Source organism: Heterodontus francisci, chromosome 44 (assembly GCF_036365525.1).
Source record: "Heterodontus francisci isolate sHetFra1 chromosome 44, sHetFra1.hap1, whole genome shotgun sequence".
Lineage (NCBI taxonomy): Eukaryota > Metazoa > Chordata > Chondrichthyes > Heterodontiformes > Heterodontidae > Heterodontus > Heterodontus francisci.
Window position 1 is genome coordinate 24982698 of NC_090414.1, and position 22536 is coordinate 25005233.

General features: G+C 57.0%; 1 protein-coding gene across 1 annotated transcript; it reads left to right on the forward strand.

The window, feature by feature from the left end:
• Window positions 1–1637: 1637 nt before the first annotated feature.
• Window positions 1638–21166, forward strand: LOC137356009 (kinesin light chain 2-like; the record flags this gene model as incomplete). The annotated part of the gene is given in 9 exon segments (XM_068021710.1): window positions 1638–1760; window positions 1762–1859; window positions 2286–2373; window positions 3763–3864; window positions 5337–5510; window positions 6637–6736; window positions 8807–8859; window positions 10409–10476; window positions 20896–21166. Coding segments are annotated over 9 exon segments (1077 nt in total), but the record flags the coding sequence as incomplete, so codon positions are not given.
• Between the last annotated feature and the right edge of the window lie 1370 nt (window positions 21167–22536).

Below are 22536 nucleotides of genomic sequence, written 5' to 3' on the forward strand. Positions count from 1 at the left end.
TTGTCCCCCCCCCCTCTCGTCTCTGTCACCACCTCTCGATATTTGTCCCCCCCCTCTCGCTCTCTGTCCCCCCCCCTCTCGCTCTCTGTCCCCCCCCCTCTCGCTCTCTGTCCCCCCCCCTCTCGCTCTCTGTCCCCCCCCCTCTCGCTCTCTGTCCCCCCCCCTCTCGCTCTCTGTCCCCCCCCCTCTCGCTCTCTGTCCCCCCCCCTCTCGCTCTCTGTCCCCCCCCCCTCTCGCTCTCTTGTCCCCCCCCCTCTCGCTCTCTGTCCCCCCCCCTCTCGCTCTCTGTCCCCCCCCCTCTCGCTCTCTGTCCCCCCCCTCTCGCTCTCTGTCCCCCCCCCCTCCTCGCTCTCTGTCCCCCCCCCTCTCGCTCTCTGTCCCCCCCCCCTCTCGCTCTCTGTCCCCCCCCCCTCTCGCTCTCTGTCCTCCCCCCCCTTCTCGCTCTCTGTCCCCCCCCCCTCTCGCTCTCTGTCCCCCCCCCCTCTCGCTCTCTGTCCCCCCCCCTCTCGCTCTCTGTCCCCCCCCCCTCTCGCTCTCTGTCCCCCCCCCTCGCTCTCGCTCCCCCCCCCTCATCGCTCTCTGTCCCCCCCCCCTCTCGCTCTCTGTCCCCCCCCCTCTCGCTCTCTGTCCCCCCCCCCTCTCGCTCTCTGTCCCCCCCCCCTCTCGCTCTCTGTCCCCCCCCCCTCTCGCTCTCTGTCCCCCCCCCCTCTCGCTCTCTGTCCCCCCCCCCCTCTCGCTCTCTGTCCCCCCCCCCTCTCGCTCTCTGTCCCCCCCCCCACTCGCTCTCTGTCCCCCCCCCCCTCTCGCTCTCTGTCCCCCCCCCCTCTCGCTCTCTGTCCCCCCCCCTCTCGCTCTCTGTCCCCCCCCCCTCTCGCTCTCTGTCCCCCCCCCCTCTCGCTCTCTGTCCCCCCCCCCTCTCGCTCTCTGTCCCCCCCCCCTCTCGCTCTCTGTCCCCCCCCCCTCTCGCTCTCTGTCCCCCCCCCCTCTCGCTCTCTGTCCCCCCCCCCCTCTCGCTCTCTGTCCCCCCCCCCTCTCGCTCTCTGTCCCCCCCCCCTCTCGCTCTCTGTCCCCCCCCCCTCTCGCTCTCTGTCCCCCCCCCCTCTCGCTCTCTGTCCCCCCCCCCTCTCGCTCTCTGTCCCCCCCCCCTCTCGCTCTCTGTCCCCCCCCCCTCTCGCTCTCTGTCCCCGTCCTCCCCCCTCTCGCTCTCTGTCCCCCCCCCCTCTCGCTCTCTGTCCCCCCCCCCTCTCGCTCTCTGTCCCCCCCCCCTCTCGCTCTCTGTCCCCCCCCCCTCTCGCTCTCTGTCCCCCCCCCCCTCTCGCTCTCTGTCCCCCCCCCCCTCTCGCTCTCTGTCCCCCCCTACCTCTCGCTCTCTGTCCCCCCCCCTCTCGCTCTCTGTCCCCCCCCCCTCTCGCTCTCTGTCCCCCCCCACCTCTCGCTCTCTGTCCCCCCCCCCCTCTCGCTCTCTGTCCCCCCCCCCTCTCGCTCTCTGTCCCCCCCCCCTCTCGCTCTCTGTCCCCCCCCCCTCTCGCTCTCTGTCCCCCCCCCCTCTCGCTCTCTGTCCCCCCCCCCCTCTCGCTCTCTGTCCCCCCCCCCTCTCGCTCTCTCTCTCTCTCTCTCCTCCCTCGTTCTTGGCAGGACACCATCCTCACACAGTGGGTGATGTGGCTCAGCATGGTGGTTATGAAATCCCAGCGCGGCTGAGGACGCTGCACAATCTGGTGATCCAGTACGCCTCCCAGGGGAGGTATGAGGTGGCCGTTGCCCCTCTGCAAACAAGCGCTGGAGGACCTGGAGAAAACCTCGGGACATGATCATCCTGACGTGGCTACCATGCTCAACATCCTTGCACTGGTGTACAGGTGAGAGAAACCCAGCCCTCGCACCCACCCCTCTCCCCCAGACTGGGGGGGGGTCCGGCACCCACCCCGCTCCCCCAGACTGGGGGGGGGGTCCGGCACCCACCCGCTCCCCCAGACTGGGGGGGGGTCCGGCACCCACCCCTCCCCTCAACTGAGTGACGGACTGGAGGGGTGGGAGGGGTGGTTGCTGGAGAGCAGGTCGGGGAGGCAGTTTGTGGGTGCAGAGCAATGGAGAGGGAATGTGGGTGTGGAGTGTGCCTGAGGGAGGGTGGGAATGAAGGAGCTGATGGGGGGTCCGGCAGGGGAGGGGCTGTGGGGGGGGGGGATGACGGGGGAGGTGCGGGGAGTGGGTGTCGGGTTTGGGGCGATGGGTTTCAGGGAGACGGACAGCAGGATGTCAACTGAAGAATGTTTCTGTGTGTTTAGAGATCAGAACAAGTACAAGGAAGCAACTCATTTACTGAACGATGCTCTGAACATTCGGGAGAAAACCCTCGGTGCAGACCATCCAGCAGTGAGTAAAACCCCCCCTCTACTGGGGGTGGGGGGCAGTGAGTAAAACCCCCCCTCTACCTGGGGGTGGGGGGCAGTGAGTAAAACCCCCACCTCTACCTGGGGGTGGGGGGCAGTGAGTAAAACCCCCCCTCTACCTGGGGGTGGGGGGCAGGGAGAAACCCCCCCTCTACCTGGGGGGGACAATGAGAAACTTCCCCCCCTCTACCTGGGGGGGCAGTGAGAAACCCCCTCCTCTACCTGGGGGGACAGTGAGAAACCCCCCCCTCTCTCTGATCGGGGGGGAGGTGATGCAGGTCACCCCCGCCCCCCCCCCACCCCGGATACTGAAAATAAACATGGTCAATGGAACTGAGGCCAATACTGACGGCAGTGGACTCGCTCTGTCACTGTCTCGCGTTCTGTCTCTCTGTCTCTCTGTCTCTCTGTCTCTCTGTCTCTCTGTCTCTCTGTCTCTCTGTCTCTCTGCTCTCTCTGTCTCTCTGTCTCTCTGTCTCTCTGTCTCTCTGTCTCTCTCTCTCTCGCTCTGTCTGTCTCTCTCTCTCTCTCTCGCTCTGTCTGTCTCTCTCTCTCTCTCTCGCTCTGTCTGTCTCTCTCTCTCTCTCTCGCTCTGTCTGTCTCTCTCTCTCTCTCTCGCTCTGTCTGTCTCTCTCTCTCTCTCTCGCTCTGTCTGTCTCTCTCTCTCTCTCTCGCTCTGTCTGTCTCTCTCTCTCTCTCTCGCTCTGTCTGTCTCTCTCTCTCTCTCTCTCGCTCTGTCTGTCTCTCTCTCTCTCTCTCTCGCTCTGTCTGTCTCTCTCTCTCTCTCTCTCGCTCTGTCTGTCTCTCTCTCTCTCTCTCTCGCTCTGTCTGTCTCTCTCTCTCTCTCTCGCTCTGTCTGTCTCTCTCTCTCTCTCTCGCTCTGTCTGTCTCTCTCTCTCTCTCTCGCTCTGTCTGTCTCTCTCTCTCTCTCTCGCTCTGTCTGTCTCTCTCTCTCTCTCTCGCTCTGTCTGTCTCTCTCGCTCTCTACGCTCTGTCTGTCTCTCTCAGCTCTCTCGCTCTGTCTGTCTCTCTCAGCTCTCTCGCTCTCTCTGTCTCTCTCGCTCTCTCGCTCTCTCTGTCTCTCTCGCTCTCTCGCTCTCTCTGTCTCTCTCTCTCTCTCTCGCTCTCGCTCTGTCTCTCTCGCTCTCTCGCTCTGTCTGTCTCTCTCGCTCTCTCGCTCTGTCTGTCTCTCTCGCTCTCTCACTCGCTCTCTCTCTGTCTCTCTCGCTCTCTCGCTCTCTCGCTCTCTCGCTCTCTCTGTCTCTCTCGCTCTCTCGCTCTCTCTGTCTCTCTCGCTGTCTGTGTGTCTCTCTCTCTTGCTCTGTGTGTGTCTGTGTCTCTGTTGTGACCTGTCTTGTCTGTTTTCTCCTAGGTTGCAGCTACCCTCAACAATTTGGCGGTGCTGTGTGGCAAGAGAGGGAAGTATAAAGAGGCAGAACCACTCTGTAAGAGAGCTCTGGAGATCAGGGAGAAGGTGGGTGATCAGAACTAGCCTCTCAGTCATTATTCATGGGATGTGGGTGTCGCTGACCAGGCCAGTATTTATTGCCCATCCCTAATTTCCCTTGAGAAGGTGGTGGTGAGCTGCCTTCTTGAACGGCTGCAGTCCATGTGGGGTAGGTACACCCACAGTGCTGTTAGGAAGGGAGTTCCAGGATTTTGACCCAGCGACAGTGAAGGAACGGTGATATAGTTCCAAGTCAGGATGGTGTGTGACTTGGAGGGGGAACTTGCAGGTGGTGGTGTTCCCATGTATCTGCTGCCCTTGTCCTTCTAGTTGGTAGAGGTCGCGGGTTTGGAAGGTGCTGTCTAAGGAGCCTTGGTGCATTGCTGCAGTGCATCTTGTAGATGGTACACACTGCTGCCACTGTGCGTCGGTGGTGGAGGGGAGTGAATGTTTGTAGATGGAGTGCCAATCAAGGGGGCTGCTTTGTCCAGGATGGTGTCGAGCTTCTTGAGTGTTGTTGGAGCTGCACCCATCCAGGCAAGTGGAGAGTATTCCATCACATTCCTAACTTGTGCCTTGTAGATGGTGGACAGACTTTGGGGAGTCAGGAGGTGAGTTACTCACCACAGGATTCCTAGCCTCTGACCTGCTCAATTGTCAGGGTGTCCCAGTTTAGAGCATCTTCTCAGCTCTCCCAGTGGCTCCTTGGAAAATGTAACCCCCCCCTCCCGGTATGGAGTCGGATGGAATAGGACAGGCCCAAGGCCTGTGCTCAGGTAGCCTGATCTCGGCCTGAGGCAACGGTTGGGCTACAGTTAGCCTCAGCACCTTGGATTAGAGAGCGGAGTCGGGCGGGGGAGCGGTGGGAGGCTGGCGAGGGGGAGGGGAACAAGAAGACCTCTTGCTACCGTCCCCCTCCCCCCAACCCCCGATTTCCCAGGAGCTTCTGCTGTGTATGAGCAGATTGAACATCAGGCAAAGACAGGATCAGCCTCGGCCGTGATGCCCCATGCAGTCAAACAGCCTGCTGACACCGACTGTCTTGGCTCGCACATAAATAATGCTGACGGCAGTCTGCTGTGCCTCGGTGAGAACCTTCTCATGGGGGTGATGGGAAATCTGTCCAACCGCTCTCCATACCCAGCAACACCGCCCACCTCCCCCACTCACCCCATCACCCCACTGAGCAGCCTCCCCCACACCGCCGGAGGACATGGAGAAACATCTGGGTTCACAACCCATCCTGACCTGGCCACCTCCCTTATTCCACATCCTCGCCCTGGTGTACAGGCCAGACCCTCCACCTCTTTCCACACCCCCTCCCGACCCGGCCTCTACAGTCAGGGAAATTGTCTGGGGGGGTGCCTGTCTCCCAGTGTCTTCAGGAAGGGTGGAGGAGGGCAGTTATGGATGGAATGGGGGAGGGAGTGTGGGGGGATTAAACTCCAGCGTGGTGTTCAGTTCACTTTCTTCCCCCTTCCTCCCGAATTTGGAGTCAGGTCTTGGGGAAATTACACCCGGATGTTGCCAAACAGCTGAACAATCTGGCGTTGCTGTGTCAGAACCAGGGGAAGTACGAGGAGGTCGAGCATTATTATCGCCATGCCCTGGAGATCTACCAGTCCAGACTGGGGCCGGATGATCCCAACGTGGCCAAAACCAAGAACAATCTGGTAGGGGTCTGCACCTTGCTATTCAACTGTGGGGGGCAGCGCCACCGGCGCAGTGCGTTACTGGAAGCTAGGGTTGCAAGACTGGACTCGACTGCACGCACACAGCAGAGCTCTGCTCAGACCCCATCGGGAGTAACTGTGTTCAGTGCCGGGCCCCGCACCTCAGGAAGGGGATATTGTCCTGGGAGAGGGTGCAGTGCAGATTCACCAGAATGATCCCGGAGATAAAAGGGTTAATTTCCGAGGACGGGTCACACAGACTGGGCTTGTATTCCCTCGAGTGTCGAAGATTAAGGGGGTGATCTAATCGAGGGGTTTAAGATGATTAAAGGATTTGATCGGGTCGATAGAGAGAAACTATTTCCTCTGGTCGGGGGGAGTCCAGAACAAGGGGGCAGAACCTTAAAATTCGAGCCCGGACCGTTCAGGGGTGATGTCAGGAAACACTTCTTCACACAAAGGGGAGTGGAAATCGGGAACTCTCTCTTCCCCCGCCCCCCCCCCCCCCCCTGAAAGCTGCTGAGGCCGGGGGTCAATTGGGAATTTCAAGACTGAGATTGATGGATTTTAGTTGGGTGAGGGGGATTAAGAGTTATGGCACCAAGGTGGGGAGATGGAGTTAAGATGCACATCAGCCGCGATCTAACTGAATGAAGGAACAGGCTCAAGGGGCTGAATGGCCTCCGAATGTTCCTATATCCTGACTGGAGTTTCCTGTCCTGGCGATGCCAGCTTTAGCAGCAGTAGGAAATGACAGCTGGCCTCAGTGCCCCTGGGATTGAGTGCGGGTGGGGTGGAGTGGGGGGGTGGGGGGGGAAGGTTGCTGAGGAGGGGGTAAATTCAGCCAGGGATCCCGCTATTCAGTGCCTCCTGCAGGAGGGTGGGTGTGCGTGCAGGCAAGCAGTGACAGGATGGAGATTGGCTGTCTTGCCCGCTGCTGTCGAATAGCCTGATGACGCTCAGTAGCGGGGAGTTGTCTGCAGTAGTGTGCGGGGCAAAAGGTACCGACGGCGAGCGAAAACCCCAGCGAGAGTGGGAAGGGCAGGTGAACAAGTTTAACTTCTGACTAGCTCCGTCCACTCGGGGAAAAATGTGTCTGATTACATGTTTCTTCCCTCTCCCTCAGGCATCCTGTTATCTTAAACAGGGCAAATATGAAGAGGCAGAGTCTCTGTACAAGGAGATCCTAACTAGGGCACACGAGAAGGAGTTTGGTTCTGTTAGTGGTACGTATACACTGGCCTCTTGATCTGTGAGGGGGGGGGAAATTGTTTCCTACTGTTTAACTTGTGCTCATTGAGTCTGTTATGACCAGGTGAGAAAGGGGTCGAGGGTTCCCTCTCAGCTTTCACCTGGTCTTACCGTAACAGGGTTTAATTTTAAACACACCAAGTTTTTAACTCCCCCCTTGGTCAATCCTTGTTCAATTATAAGGCCAAGAAACCAGCAGAAACAGGCTTTCTTAAGTTTAAAGAGGAAAAGTTGAAGTTTATTAAACTTGAACTTAAACTCTAATTCAGTTAACGTCTATTGATACACGATGCGCCTCACGCTAGCATGCATATGTGATACACACATGCAGATAGAGACAGAAAAGAGCAGAAGAAAAATAAAGTGGAAAGGTTTGAGGCAATATCTGAAGAGTTTTTGTTACGGTTCTTCGAGCTCACTGTCGAGTCCTTGATTGTAGGTAGATCTTGCTTTTCTTTGGGGGCCCAGTATTCTTCTTAAACCTTGTTCACTGCAGGAGGCTTTTCTCTCTTGGGGTTCATGTGTCTTCAGTGGATTCAGAGGTTTGTGAGAAAGAGATGGGAGCAGACAGGAGAGATCTTCTCAGTCCAAGAGCAAATGGACACTGTAGTTCAAACACTCTGCGCCCAATTTAAAAGACTGGAACAGCCAGTTATTCATGTGACCAGCTGGTCTAACCAGACCTGGCCCCTGTGGATTGCATCACCCCAGCAGGCCCTGGAATGCGCTTCCCCACCCCCTCACTGTCTGGTGATCAACATCCATTGTGGCTATTTTGTCCTTCCAAGCACTGTCTGTTAATATGCAAATGTCTTTTCCAGTCACAGCTGATCTGTCTAACAAGTCATTTCTTGCGCCAACAACACTTCAAAATCAAAGTTCATGACAAAATTAATGTGCCTCAATCTTGGCAGGTGGGGGCCTCGCATGACAAGTGTTAGCACTGGGGGAAAGGAGTGTTCTAAATGCCAACCCCCGCACGGCCGGAACTGCTCATCGGACCCAGGCCCCGAAACCCTCCTCGGGAGCCGGTCCCGCACAACCCGAGCCGCCTCTCGGAAATGCCCTCCGTGCCATTCCAATCGGTGCGGAGGGGTTTCCTGTACGGGCTGCTCCTGCACACTCTCCACTTCCTCGCACTCGTCATCCGGCCGGACACGCCCTGGCGGTCCGCGTTGCCATCTGGCGGCGAGGGGAAACCCCGATGGAGGTCTCTCTACGCGGGAGTTTTCCCCCTTTACATCGGGGACCTGGGGTGGAGGGTGCTGCACAGAGCAGTCCCGTGCAATAGGCTTTTAAGTAGGTTCACGGACTCCCAGTCCGCCTGTACTTTCTGCGGCCTGGACGAGTCCGTGTTCCACGTTTATACGGAGTGTGCGAGGTTGCAGCCCCTCATTGAGTATCTGAAGGGGCTGCTCCTCAAATTCTGGCTGCACTTCAGTCCCACACTCCTGATCTTTGGGCACCCGGTGCGGAGGGGCTCGGGCCGGGAGGAGGATCTCCTCGTCGGTCTGCTCCTGGGCCTGGCCAAGGTGGCAATTCATTGGTCCAGGTTGCGGGCCGTCGGGGGGTCCGTCCTCCCCGATTGCCTGCCCCTCTTCCGCGGTTATGTTCGCGCCCGGGTGTCCCTGGAAAAGGAGCATGCGGTGTCCGCCGGTACGATTGAGGCCTTCCGCGACCGGTGGGCACCACAGGGATTGGAGTGCATTGTCGACGCCGAGAATGGCATTTTAACTTGAGTTTTTGTTTATTTCTGTTTTTAATAAAGTTATTTTAAAAATATAAGTATGTTTATAAAGGGGGCCTGAGGAATAAAGGCCCCCTCGACATGAAAAATATAAAAGGGGCCTGGGGTAAAAAGGCCACCTTTATAAAAAAAAAAAACGGGGTTAGATACAGAGTAAATCTCCCTCTACACTGTCCCCACCAAACACTCCCAGGGAAGGAACCCAAATAAAAGCTGTCTGTTTTGGAGGGAAGGGGATGGGATAAGGGAAAGTGTTTGTGTCTGAAAATGGAAGTTATGTGATTCTAACTGTCGACAGGTGAGAATAAACCCATTTGGATGCACGCTGAGGAACAGGAGGAGCAGAGCAAGGTGAGCATCAATGGGCAGTCAGTGAAACCAGACCTCACCCTGCCGTCTGTCCCTGGGCCTGTGTCGGGAACAATAACTTGCATCTGTATAGCTACTTTAATGTATTGCAAAGTCCCCAAGGTGCTTCACAGGAGCGTAAATCAGACAGAATTTGACCCCGAGCCACATAAGGAGATATTAGGGACAGGCGACCAAAAGCTCGGTCAAAGAGGTCGGTTTTTAAGGAGTGTCTGAAAGGAGGAGAGAGAGAGGCGGAGAGGTTTAGGGAGGGAATTCCAGAACTTAGGGCCCCAGGCAGCTGAAGGCACGGCCGCCAATGGTGGAGCGATGGGAATCGGGGGATGGACAAGAGGGCGGAATTGGAGGGAGCACAGAGATCTCGGAGCGTTGTAGGGGCTGGAGGAGGTTACAGAGATAGGGAGGGTTGTAGGGTCTGGAGGAGGTGACAGAGATAGGGAGGGTTGTAGGGTCTGGAGGAGGTGACAGAGATAGGGAGGGTTGTCGGGGCTGGAGGAGGTTACAGAGATAGGGAGGGTTGTTGGGGCTGGAGGAGGTTACAGAGATAGGGAGGGTTGGGGCTGGAGGAGGTTACAGAGATAGGGAGGGTTGGAGGTGCTGGAGGTGGTTACAGAGATAGGGAGGGTTGGAGGTGCTGGAGGAGGTTACAGAGATAGGGAGGGTTGTAGGGGCTGGAGGAGGTTACAGAGATAGGGAGGGTTGTCGGGGCTGGAGGAGGTTACAGTGATAGGGAGGGTTGTAGGGGCTGGAGGAGGTTACAGAGATAGGGAGGGTTGTAGGGGCTGGAGGAGGTTACAGAGATAGGGAGGGTTGTAGGGGCTGGAGGAGGTTACAGAGATAGGGAGGGTTGTAGGGGCTGGAGGAGGTTACAGAGATAGGGAGGGTTGTAGGCGCTGGAGGAGGTTACAGATAGGGAGGGTTGTCGGGGCTGGAGGAGGTTACAGTGATAGGGAGGGTTGTAGGGGCTGGAGGAGGTTACAGAGATAGGGAGGGTTGGAGGTGCTGGAGGAGGTTACAGAGATAGGGAGGGTTGTAGGGGCTGGAGGAGGTTACAGAGATAGGGAGGGTTGTCGGGGCTGGAGGAGGTTACAGAGATAGGGAGGGTTGTAGAGGCTGGAGGAGGTTACAGAGAGATAGGGAGGGTTGCAGGGGCTGGAGGAGGTTACAGAGATAGGGAGGGTTGTTGGGGCTGGAGGAGGTTTCAGAGATAGGGAGGGTTGTTGGGGCTGGAGGAGGTTTCAGAGATAGGGAGGGTTGTTGGGGCTGGAGGAGGTTTCAGAGATAGGGAGGGTTGTTGGGGCTGGAGGAGGTTACAGAGATAGGGAGGGTTGTAGGCGCTGGAGGAGGTTACAGAGATAGGGAGGGGGCGAGGAGGCCATGGAGGGATTTGAAATCGAGGTTTTGTCGGACAGGGAGCCAGTGTAGGTCAGCGCGCACAGGGGGTGATGGGTGAATGGGACTGGGTGTGAGTTAGGACACGGGGGGAGGAAGTTGCAGGATGGAATATAATTTGTTTTTCTTCCTGTTCCAGGGTAGACGGAGAGACGGTGTCCTATATTGGGAATATGGTAACTGGTACAAGGCTTGTAAGGTTGACAGGTGAGATTTCCTCCCCCAGACTATTGATCAGCCCCCCTTACATCATCAAGATTACAACTTGCTAAAATCTCGTGCTCACTGCTGTTCTGAGGAATGGACACTCCCAGGACAGGTACAGTATGGGGGTTAGATACAGAGTAAAGCTCCCTCTACACTGTCCCCATCAAACACTCCCAGGACAGGTACAGTACGGGTTTTCTTTTGGGCCTCCTTATCTCGAGAGACAATGGATACGCGCCTGGAGGTGGTCAGTGGTTTGTGAAGCAGCGCCTGGAGTGGCTATAAAGGCCAATTCTGGAGTGACAGGCTCTTCCACAGGTGCTGCAGAGAAATTTGTTTGTTGGGGCTGTTGCACAGTTGGCTCTCCCCTTGCGCCTCTGTCTTTTTTCCTGCCAACTACTAAGTCTCTTCGACTCGCCACAATTTAGCCCTGTCTTTATGGCTGCCCGCCAGCTCTGGCGAATGCTGGCAACTGACTCCCACGACTTGTGATCAATGTCACACGATTTCATGTCGCGTTTGCAGACGTCTTTATAACGGAGACATGGACGGCCGGTGGGTCTGATACCAGTGGCGAGCTCGCTGTACAATGTGTCTTTGGGGATCCTGCCATCTTCCATGCGGCTCACATGGCCAAGCCATCTCAAGCGCCGCTGACTCAGTAGTGTGTATAAGCTGGGGATGTTGGCCGCTTCAAGGACTTCTGTGTTGGAGATATAGTCCTGCCACCTGATGCCAAGTATTCTCCGAAGGCAGCGAAGATGGAATGAATTGAGACGTCGCTCTTGGCTGGCATACGTTGTCCAGGCCTCGCTGCCGTAGAGCAAGGTACTGAGGACACAGGCCTGATACACTCGGACTTTTGTGTTCCGTGTCAGTGCGCCATTTTCCCACACTCTCTTGGCCAGTCTGAACATAGCAGTGGAAGCCTTACCCATGCGCTTGTTGATTTCTGCATCTAGAGACAGGTTACTGGTGATAGTTGAGCCTAGGTAGGTGAACTCTTGAACCACTTCCAGAGCGTGGTCGCCAATATTGATGGATGGAGCATTTCTGACATCCTGCCCCATGATGTTCGTTTTCTTGAGGCTGATGGTTAGGCCAAATTCATTGCAGGCAGACGCAAACCTGTCGATGAGACTCTGCAGGCATTCTTCAGTGTGAGATGTTAAAGCAGCATCGTCAGCAAAGAGGAGTTCTCTGATGAGGACTTTCCGTACTTTGGACTTCGCTCTTAGACGGGCAAGGTTGAACAACCTGCCCCCTGATCTTGTGTGGAGGAAAATTCCTTCTTCAGAGGATTTGAACGCATGTGAAAGCAGCAGGGAGAAGAAAATCCCAAAAAGTGTGCGTGCGAGAACACAGCCCTGTTTCACACCACTCAGGATAGGAAAGGGCTCTGATGAGGAGCCACCATGTTGAATTGTGCCTTTCATATTGTCATGGAATGAGGTGATGATACTTAGTAGCTTTGGTGGACATCCGATCTTTTCTAGTAGTCTGAAGAGACCACGTCTGCTGACGAGGTCAAAGGCTTTGGTGAGATCAATGAAAGCAATGTAGAGGGGCATCTGTTGTTCACGGCATTTCTCCTGTATCTGACGAAGGGAGAACAGCATGTCAATAGTCGATCTCTCTGCACGAAAGCCACACTGTGCCTCAGGGTAGACGCGCTCGGCCAGCTTCTGGAGCCTGTTCAGAGCGACTCGAGCAAAGACTTTCCCCACTATGCTGAGCAGGGAGATTCCACGGTAGTTGTTGCAGTCACCGCGGTCACCTTTGTTTTTATAGAGGGTGATGATGTTGGCATCGCGCATGTCCTGGGGTACTGCTCCCTCGTCCCAGCACAGGCATAGCAGTTCATGTAGTGCTGAGAGTATAGCAGGCTTGGCACTCTTGATTATTTCAGGGGTAATGCTGTCCTTCCCAGGGGCTTTTCCGCTGGCTAGGGAATCAATGGCATCACTGAGTTCCGATTTGGTTGGCTGTATGTCCAGCTCATCCATGACTGGTAGAGGCTGGGCTGCATTGAGGGCAGTCTCAGTGACAGCATTCTCCCTGGAGTACAGTTCTAGGTAGTGCTCAACCCAGCGGTCCATCTGTTTGCGTTGGTCAGTGATTATGTCCCCCGATTTAGATTTGAGGGGGGTGATCTTCTTGATGGTTGGCCCAAGAGCTCTCTTCATGCCATCATACATTCCTCTGATGTTTCCGGTGTCTGAGGCCAGCTGAATATGACTGCATAGGTGTTGCCAGTAGTCGTTTGCGCAACGCCTAGCTGTTCTTTGTGCAGTACTTCTGGCTGCTGTAAGTGCTGCGGATGTTAAATCGCTGGGGGCTTTCTTGTAGTTCAAAAGTGCAATGCGCTTAGCGGCTATGACAGGTTCCAGCTCTTCATTATGAGATTGAAACCAGTCTGCATTTCTCTTCGCACTTTTGCCGTAGGTGGTCAAAGCTGACTCATAGATGGCGTCTCTGATGTGGGCCCACTTGGTCTCAGCATCCCCTGTGGGAGTGTTTTGAAGGGCTGTTACAAGTGAATTTAGAAATTTTTGTAACAGCTGTGGGTGAGAAATTCTGCTCGTGTTGATGCGCGGGTGGCCCTTCTGCTTGGAATGATGCAACTTCTTTGGTCTGAGTCTAACCTTGCTGCACACCAGGGAGTGGTCGGTGTCGCAGTCCGCACTGTGGAAGCTGCGTGTGATTTGAACACTGTTTAAGGCGGCTCGCCTTGTGACAATGAGGTCTAGCTGGTGCCAACGACGTGATCTTGGGTGCCTCCATGAAACCTGGTGACAGGGTTTAGTGTGAAAGAACGAGTTGGTGATGCAGAGGTTATGATAGGTACACAACTCAAGCAGTCTCTGCCCGTTCTCATTCATCCTTCCAACGCCATAGCGCCCAAGGCAGGAGGGCCATGAGTCATGGTCGGCCCCAACCCTGGCATTAAAGTCCCCCAGCAGGAATAGGTGTTCGGTGTTGGGGATGCTGCTAATGATGTTATGGAGTTGTTCATAGAACTGGTCTTTAGCTTCAGGTGCGGAACAGAGTGTTGGAGCATAGATGCTGAGTAGGTGTACTGGACCAGAGGTGGTGAGCAGTCGGATGGACAGTATGCGTTCCGAGCCATTTGAGGGAGGCTCTATCATGCTGAGCAAGGAGTTTCTGATGGCGAAGCCCACTCCATGCTGTCTTGGTTCTTCAGGATCCCTGCCCTGCCAGAAGAAGGTGTAGTCTTGCTCTGCTAGAGAGCCACTCGCGGGGAGGCGAGTCTCCTGAAGTGCTGCAATGTCCACATTGAGTCTACTGAGCTCGTTGTTAATGATGGCGGTCTTCCGAGAATCGTTGATTTGTGTAAGGTCTTCCGACAGGCCAGGACACATAGTTCTGACGTTCCAGCTTGCAAAGCGAAGGGCTGGTACCTTCTTTCCTTTTTTCATGTTGTTTGGTGCGGTGTATCAGTCCACCTTTCGGGCAATGACCCTGAGCTCCAAGCACCCATTGAAGCAGGCAGACTGTGGCGGGACAGAACCTTATTGACCGGGGGCTGCCCGGTTTGAGGCGGGCGGTAGCTGTCCAGTGATACAGAGTACAGAGTAAAACTCCCTCTACACTGTCCCCCATCAAACACTCCCAGGACAGGTACAGTACGTGGGTTAGATACAGAGTAAAGCTCCCTCTGCACTGTCCCCATCAAACACTCCCAGGACAGGTACAGCACTGGGATTGGCTGCTCTCTGATTTGGGAGCCTGAGTGCATCAACGAGGTGCAGCTGACTGTGGCTGTGTGCACAGGTTGGAGGCTGCAGGCTGTGTGACTGCTGCAAGAGGAAGATTCAAACTGAACCAAAGGTTTTTTTCCAAATTTCAACGAACGAAGGAAGGAAGGCAGAGAACTGGAAGCTCTTTTTGTGAGTTTGTTTTATCCTGAAGTCTTTTTCATTGATTGTTGGGGGTGGGGAAAGAAGAGACCTGAAGACCTTGGGTGGGGCTGTATTGTTCAATAGGGAGCTCCTGTGTTTAACATCTTTGGATAGGGAGCTCCCTCCCCACCTACTAAGCCTGGGACAGCTGGAGCTGCCCAGGTGAAGAGACCTCTTATCTGAACATCGAAGGAGGCGTGTGCCTTGGCAGCTTACAGCTGACCCAGGTGAAGACATCACCCCACCCTCCCAACTGGAAGACCAGCTACAAGACTTGTGCAATCCTAACAAAGACTGATTCCTCCTGGCCTTCCTCTCCCTCAGCCTCTTCCCCTGTGCTACATCCTTTAAGTGTTGCTTTTTTGATTTATTGTATTTAGTGCCTGTAACTCTTCTAGCCCATGACTTCTCAGTCCTCTCCGGTGGCGGGGCCCTCCTATGCTGCAGCAGCTGCGACAGCTGCTCCTGTGGCCCCGTCACCATTTAAAATCTTAACACCAAAGCATGGGGTGAAGAGTTACACCCATCCTAATATGACTATTGAGGCTTGTGTTAAGGCAATGGCCGTGGTTGTCGGCCCCTCGGCCATTGTTGCAGCCTCAAAGATGTATGGGAAGGCTGTGTTCTTCCTGAAGACCGAGCAGGCTGTGTCCCTCGCCCTGAGTACGGGGCTCACAGTGGGTGGGATTTTCCTGCCAGTGGACCCTCTGGGGGCCACTGTGCATCGGGTAATCTTGTCAAACGTCCCACCCTTCATTCCTGATGAGCTCCTCCTCCCCCACCTACACCATCTGGGGCAGGTGAGGTCAGGGATCACCCCAGTCCCGCTCGGTCTTCGGGAGCACAGCCTCCGACATGTGTACTCCTTCCGCCGCCAGCTATTCATGCAGCTGGCACGGGAGGAGGTCTTGGCGGGCCACTTCGGTATAGAGTTTCAGGGGACGGCCTACCGCGTCTTCTGGACCTCGGATGGGGCGCGGTGCCACGTCTGCAAGGGGGTGGGACATGTTCGTAAGAACTGCCCCAACCTCCCGGCCGCCAGCTCCACCTCGGCGGCCCAGAGTGGTTCCACAGCACCTCCTCCCACTCCCCCCACGCATCCAATAGACACCGCTCGGACGGGAGGGGAGCGTCCGTCCGAGCGGAAGGAAGACGCGGGGAAAAAAGAAACATCATGAGGCGCGTCCCCTGGACACTTTGACTCAACCCGAGCCTGAGCTCAGCACAAAGCCCATTCCCATGGAATCCACCTGTCACAGGGCTGGGCTCAGGCCCAGGGTGACTAAAAAGGGAAAAAAGGGTGCGGAGGCCTCTGATGACATGGAGGTCTCTGAGCCTCCGCGCCCAAGTGGGAAAAAGAGGAGAAGGCACCCCTCCACAGAAATAACACAGGGCCCTGAGGTGCAGGGCCCATCTGTTGGAGGGGAGCTGCCTCCTGTTTCGGGTCCTCAGGTTCCCCCTACCGCCACCACCAAGGCTACAAAGTCCAGGCAGGAGCTCCCTATTCCTCAGGATGGAGGGGAGGGGAGGGCCCCGGTACATGAGGCCCCTCCTGAAGGAGTAAGTGGGGCCCTGCTTGTGGTGGGGGAGCCTGGGGACGCCGCCCATTCCGCCACTGCTACTGGGTTGGGTGCCCTGAATGAAGGGGAGGGCGACGCCCCAGAGGGTCAGCCCTCCCAGCCGGAGTCCACCACCAACCAGGAGACACCCGACACGGTGAAAACTGAGAATGCTGCCCCATCTGCTGGACCTGTGAGTGGTGGCGGAGCGGGAGATGGCCTCCTCTCTCCGCCTCGGGTCTCTGCTCCGGCTGGATTTCCGGCGTCGGGATCTTATGTCTCCCCTGGACCACTCATTGGCCTGGGGACGGAGGTGGAGGGGGGTCCTGGGCTGCTGGCGCCCACAGGCTCCAGTTTTACAATAGAACCCAGAGAGGACTCCTCCGCCATCGATCCTGGGGGTGGGATCGTGACGGAGGCGGGATCAGCTGGCGCGGCTGGGACGTCCGCCCCACAGTGTATGGTGGATGTGTCGGCCACTGGCGGTGACGACCCGGAGGAGGATATGGATTCGGTGTGGGGCACGGAGGATGATCTTGATTCCATCGCCAGTGAGGTGGTGGAGTCCCTCGTGCCTCCCACCGAATCTCCTCTCATCCCCACGGCGGAACTCCGGGATTTCCTCGCGGCTTGCAGGGGTTGCCGCGATAAAGTTCAGCTGGCCCTCGGCCGTTGGTCGAATCTGGCGCTGATCATACAGTCCGTCCGTGCCGCCCTGAAGAAAGCGGACAAGCGCGCGGGCGTGAAACTGGTTGAGAGGCGCTGGTTTAATGTGTTCCTCAATGGGTTGCTGGGGGAGTGGAAGGCCAGGTGCACTTCCACTCCCTCCTCACAGTGAGCTGTTGGTGACGGGTTTTAAGTACCTTTGACATGAAGATAACCATAGCCAGCCTCAACATCAACAGCAGCAGGGGGTCTCCGCAGATTTCACAATCTCTCAGTCCTTAGGGAAGGGAGATACGCGGTGAGCTTTCTGCAGGAAACCCACACCGTTTCGGGAGACGAAGCCACCTGGCTCTTGGAGTGGCAGGGTGGGGTCTACATGAGTCACCTTACCCCTATTTCTAGTGGGGTGGCTAGCTTGCTGGCCCCGACTTTTCAGCCGGAGATCTTGGGGGCCAAGGAGCTAGTGCCGGGCCGCTTGCTCCACCTTGCTGTTCGCCTGGGTAGCGTGCCGCTCCACTTTGTGAACGTGTACGCGCCCAGGCCCGGCGCATTGCAAGCGCGCTTCTTTGAAGAAGGGTCCGCTCTCTTGAGCTCCATCGATAGCGGCGAGTGCATCATCCTCGGGGGGGGGGGATTTTAACTGCACCCTCGAGGTGGGGGATCGTTCCGGTCCCCAGCGCGGCCAAGCGTCGGTGGAGCAGTTGAGGGGACTGATCAGCTCCCTTAACTTGGTGGACGTCTGGTGGAATCTCCATCCCGACTCCAGCGCCTTCACGTGGTGGTCTGGAGGAGGAGGGTCCTGAATCGACCGCCTCTACTTTTCGCAGGCGTACGTCTCCCGCGTCTCGGCGGCCTCCATGCGGCTGGTGCCGTGCTCGGACCACCACCTGGTGTGGGCGGAGTTCACTCCGCACGCGGGCGGGGTCCGCATACTGGCACTTTAACAACCGGCTGCTGGAGGACGAGCGATTTCGGGACTCGTTCTGTCAATTCTGGGCCGACTGGAGAAGGAAGCAGGGGGGCTTCCCCTCCTTGAGGCTATGGTGGGATGTGGGCAAGACTCCCGTCCGCGTCTTCTGTCAGGAGTACGCGAAGGGGTCGACCAAGAGGCGGGAGGCCGAGATCGGGAGCCTTGAGAGGGAGGTGCTCGACTTGGAGTCCCGCCTCGGTCATGCCGTCGCAGACCCGGCCCTGTGGCAGGCGTACAAAGAGAAGGGCGCGCTGAGGGACCTGCAGCTCATAGGTCCCGAGGCGCGTACGTGAGGTCGCGGATCCAGATCCTGGAAGATTTGGACCGCGCCTCACCCTTCTTCTACTCGCTGGAAAAATGGCGGGGTGTCCGTAAGCAGCTCGTCGAGCTGCTGGCCGACGACGGATCCGGAGGGAATGGGCCTCCTGGTCCGGACGTATTACAGTGCGTTGTTCTCTCCGGATCTGTCCAGCGAGGATGCGCGCAGAGTTTTGTGGGAGGACCTGCCGCAGGTCAGCCCGGAGGGCGCCGAAGGATTGGAGGCTCCGCTCACGTTGGCGGAGCTGACTGGCGCCCTCCACCAGCTCTCAAGGGGCAAATCCCCAAGGCTGGATGGGTTGACCGTGGAGTTCCTCAGGGCGTTCTGGGATGTCCTGGGGGACGATTACGCGCGGGTCCTGGGGGAAAGCCTGGCGACCGGGGAGATGCCCCTCTCGTGGTGCAGGGCGGTCATCGTCCTGCTGCCGAAGAAGGGCGATCTCCGCCTGCTTAAAAACTGGCGTCCGGTCTCCCTCCTCAGCACGGATTATAAGATCTTTGCCCGGGCTATGTCTACCCGCCTGGGCTCCGTGCTGGCCCACATGATCCACCCCGACCAGTCCTACACGGTCCTGGTCCGGTCCATCCAGGACAACATCCACCTGGTCCTGGACCTGATCCATCTTTCCCAGAGGACTGGTCAGTCGGTCGCCTTTCTCTCCCTCGATCAGGAGAAGGCATTCGACAGGGTGGATCACGAATACCTTTTCAGGACTCTGCGCGCTTTCGGACTCGGGCCGCATTTCGTGGCCCGTGTCCGACTTTTATATGCCGCCGCAGAGTGTCTAGTCAAAGTTAACGGGTCCTTGACGGCGCCCCATCGATTTGGGAGAGGAGTGCGTCAGGGATGCCCCATGTCCGGCCAATTGTATACCATCTGCGTGGAGCCCTTCCTGTGCCTGCTTCGCAGGAGGTTGACGGGATTGGCTCTGCGCGAGCCGGCCATGCGGGTCGTCCTCTCGGCTTACGCCGACGACGTGCTCCTCGCGGTCACAGATCCTGTTGACTTGCGGAGGATGCGCGACTGCCAGCAGACCTTTTCTGCCGCGTCCTCCACGAGGATCAATTGGGAGAAATGTTCTGGACTCCTGGTGGGTCAGTGGCGGGTGGACTCCCTGCCGGAGGAGATGACACCTTTTGCGTGGAGCACCACGCACCTCCTCTATCTGGGAGTCCATCTTAGCCCCGCTGAGGAAGCCTGGCCGGCAAACTGGCAGGAGTTGGAGGCGAAAGTCACAGCTCGGCTGGGGCGCTGAACAGGACTGCTCCGAGTGCTTTCCTACAGGGGCCGAGCGTTGGTCATAAACCAACTGGTGGCCTCCATGCTGTGGTACCGGTTGGTCACTTTGGCCCCGCCCCCTGTATTTGCCACCAAGATCCAGAAGAAACTCGTCAATTTCTTCTGGGGCAAGAGGAAACACTGGGTCTCTGCCACGGTCCTGAGTCTCCCGATTGAGGAGGGCGGTCAGTCGCTGGTGTGCGTCCGCACCCAGGCTGCGACTCTCCGCCTTCGGACCCTGCAGAGATACCTGTACGTCGAGCGTCCTCCCAGATGGTGTGCGCTGGCGACGTATTTTTTCCGCCAGTGTCACTGCCTTCAAGACGACACGCAGCTCCCGGTGGAGTCTGTTAGCCGCGCCTCTCTGAGGGAGTTGCCTGTCTTTTACAGGGATCTATTCCGAGTCTGGAACATGGTCGCGTCCAGTCAGGGTGCTCCCCTGCTGGCGGAGGAGAGCGCCTCGGCTGTCCGGGCGGCCGACTCCGGGGACGGTCCGGCGGGCGGAGGAATAGCTGAAACCCCCGGGACGCGCCTCACTGCGGGTGGCGAGGGGGCTCGGGAGTGCGGAGCGATCCCGGCCGAGCTGACCGCCGCTCGGCCGGAACTGCTCACCGGACCCAGGCCCCGAAACCCTCCTCGGGAGCCGGTCCCGCACAACCCGAGCCGCGTCTCGGAAATTCCCTCCGTGCCATTCCAATCGGTGCGGAGGGGTTTCCTGTACGGGCTGCTCCTGCACACTCTCCACTTCCTCGCCCTCGTCAGCCGGCCGGACACGCCCTGGCGGTCCGCGTTGCCATCTGGCGGCGAGGGGAAACCCCGATGGAGGTCTCTCTACGCGGGAGTCTTCCCCCTTTACATCGGGGACCTGGGGTGGAGGGTGTTGCACAGAGCAGTCCCGTGCAATAGACTTTTAAGTAGGTTCACGGACTCCCAGGCCTCCTGTACTTTCTGCGGCCTGGACGAGTCCGTGTTCCACGTTTGTACGGAGTGTGCGAGGTTGCAGCCCCTCATTGAGTATCTGAAGGGGCTGCTCCTCAAATTCTGGCTGCACTTCAGACCCACGCTCCTGATCTTTGGGCACCCGGTGCGGAGGGGCTCGGGCCGGGAGGAGGATCTCCTCGTCGGTCTGCTCCTGGGCCTGGCCAAGGTGGCAATTCACAGGTCCAGGTTGCGGGCCGTCGGGGGGGTCCGTCCTCCCCGATTGCCTGCCCCTCTTCCGCGGTTACGTTCGCGCCCGGGTGTCCCTGGAGAAGGAGCATGCGGTGTCCGCCGGTACGCTTGAGGCCTTCCGCGACCGGTGGGCACCGCAGGGACTGGAGTGCATTGTCAACGCCGAGAATGGCATTTTAATTTGAGTTTTTATTTATTTCTGTTTTTAATAGTTATTTTAAAAATATAAGTGTGTATAAAAAGGGGGCCTGAGGAATAAAGGCCCCCTCGACATTAAAAAAAAAGAAAGAAAAAAAAAGGGGGTTAGACACCGAGTATTAAGGGGTTTGTAAAGGTGTTTAAAGAGAGAGAATGCTCCACTGGATTGGCACTTCAGCTCATCGAAGTCATATCTCCAGAGAGGCATTTATAAATATTTCCTTCAAACTACGGACACTCAGGCTTGTAATTTGGGACAAAGGAAAAGGGGTCAGTGCGGTTTTTTTTTAGAATAAAACAAAACGAAACTCTTTTTCTGCGTGTCTCTTCTCTCAGCCCCACAGTCAACACCACCCTGCGGAGTCTGGGAGCTCTCTACCGCCGCCAGGGAAAACTCAAAGCTGCTGAGACGCTGGAAGACTGCGCCACCAAGTCACGGAAGCAGGTCACTAGAACATTTCCTCTGTCTTCTTTTTCTGTCCCAGGGTTTTGCACCCGGCTGTTCTACATTGGGGGGAGGTGTGCGGTTTCCATGAGACTTTTCCAGAAACCCGCACAAGCGGCTGTTCTTTTGCAGGAGCCTAACCCGGCTGGGGTTGGAGGGTAAAGTGTTGGCAGGATATTCGACTCTTTAAGCCATCACAGGTGACCTCAATTCTATCACCCGGAGACTCCCGCATGCACGCTCTCCATTGATGATTGGGTGCAGGAACCCTCCGAGATCTCTGTGCTCCTCCAATTCCGGCCTCTTGTCCATCCCCCGATTCCCATCGCTCCACCATTGGGGGCCGTGCCTTCAGCTGCCTGGGGGCCCTAAGCTCTGGAATTCCCTCCCTAAACCTCTCCGCCTCTCCCTCCCCTCCTTTAAGACGCTCCTTAAAAACCGACCTCTTTGACCGAGCTTTTGATCGCCTGTCCCTAATATCTCCTTCTGTGGCTCAGGGTCAAATTCTGTCTGATTTACGCTCCTGTGAAGCACCTTGGGGATGTTTTGCAACATTCGAGGTGCTATACAAATGCAAGTTGTTCTAAGCGGGGCTCAGAGCAGTTCCGTGACTGGGGCCGTGTTGGGGGTGGGTGGCGTGTTGTTTTATAGGTTATCATCACCCTCAGGCTTCCGGGAGCAGGGATGGGAGGGAGGAGGTCATGTCTCTTCCTGCTCCTACCCCCAGTGCAGTGACTGCTGTGGAGAGTGTGTGTGAGGGCAGCTTGTGTCCTCTCACTGAGCCTCAGGGATCCAGGGGAAGTCCGAAGCTTCATTCAATCTGTGCTGCCATGCACTGCCCCTTTTGTGTGACCACCAGTGGAAAACGTACTGCTGAGAGAGTCAAAACGTACTGCTGAGAGAGTCTGCATCTTTCACTTTCAAATCCCACTGTTAGAATAAACATTTGGGCCATTTAGGAAGCAGGGAGAGTGCGTGCGACAGAGATTGTATGTGGCAGTACTGCAGTAGGTGGGACAGGTCAAGGGAATCCTGAGCCCACCTCCTGTTGTATGATGCTTTGACATCTCCAAGCCTCAGGGACATTTTGAATCCCCCCCCCCCCCCCCCCCCCCCCCCACTGACGTAGCTCTGTGTACCTCAGCCTTGTGTTCAACTAACTCCCTCTTTTATTTTCTTTCCTCCTGGATATGACCCTGGCTTCATTCATCCAGAGCTCGTCTGTAAGTTATTTTCCTCCCACCCCTTCTCTTAGACCCTCCTTCTCTCTCCTATCCACCCTCTCCTCCCTCCCTCTCTCTTCCACTCTCCCTCTCTCTCTCTTCCCCTCTCCCTCTCTCTCTCTTTCTCTCTTCCTCCTCTCTCACTCTCTCTTTCTCTCTTCCCCCCTCTCTCTCTTTCTCTCTTCCCTCCTCTCTCACTCTCTCTTCTCTCTCTCTTCCCTCCCCCTCTCTCTCTTTCTCTCTTCCCCCCCTCTCTCTCTTTCTCTCTTCCCCTCTCTCTTTCCCTCTCTCTTTCTCTCTTCCCCTCTA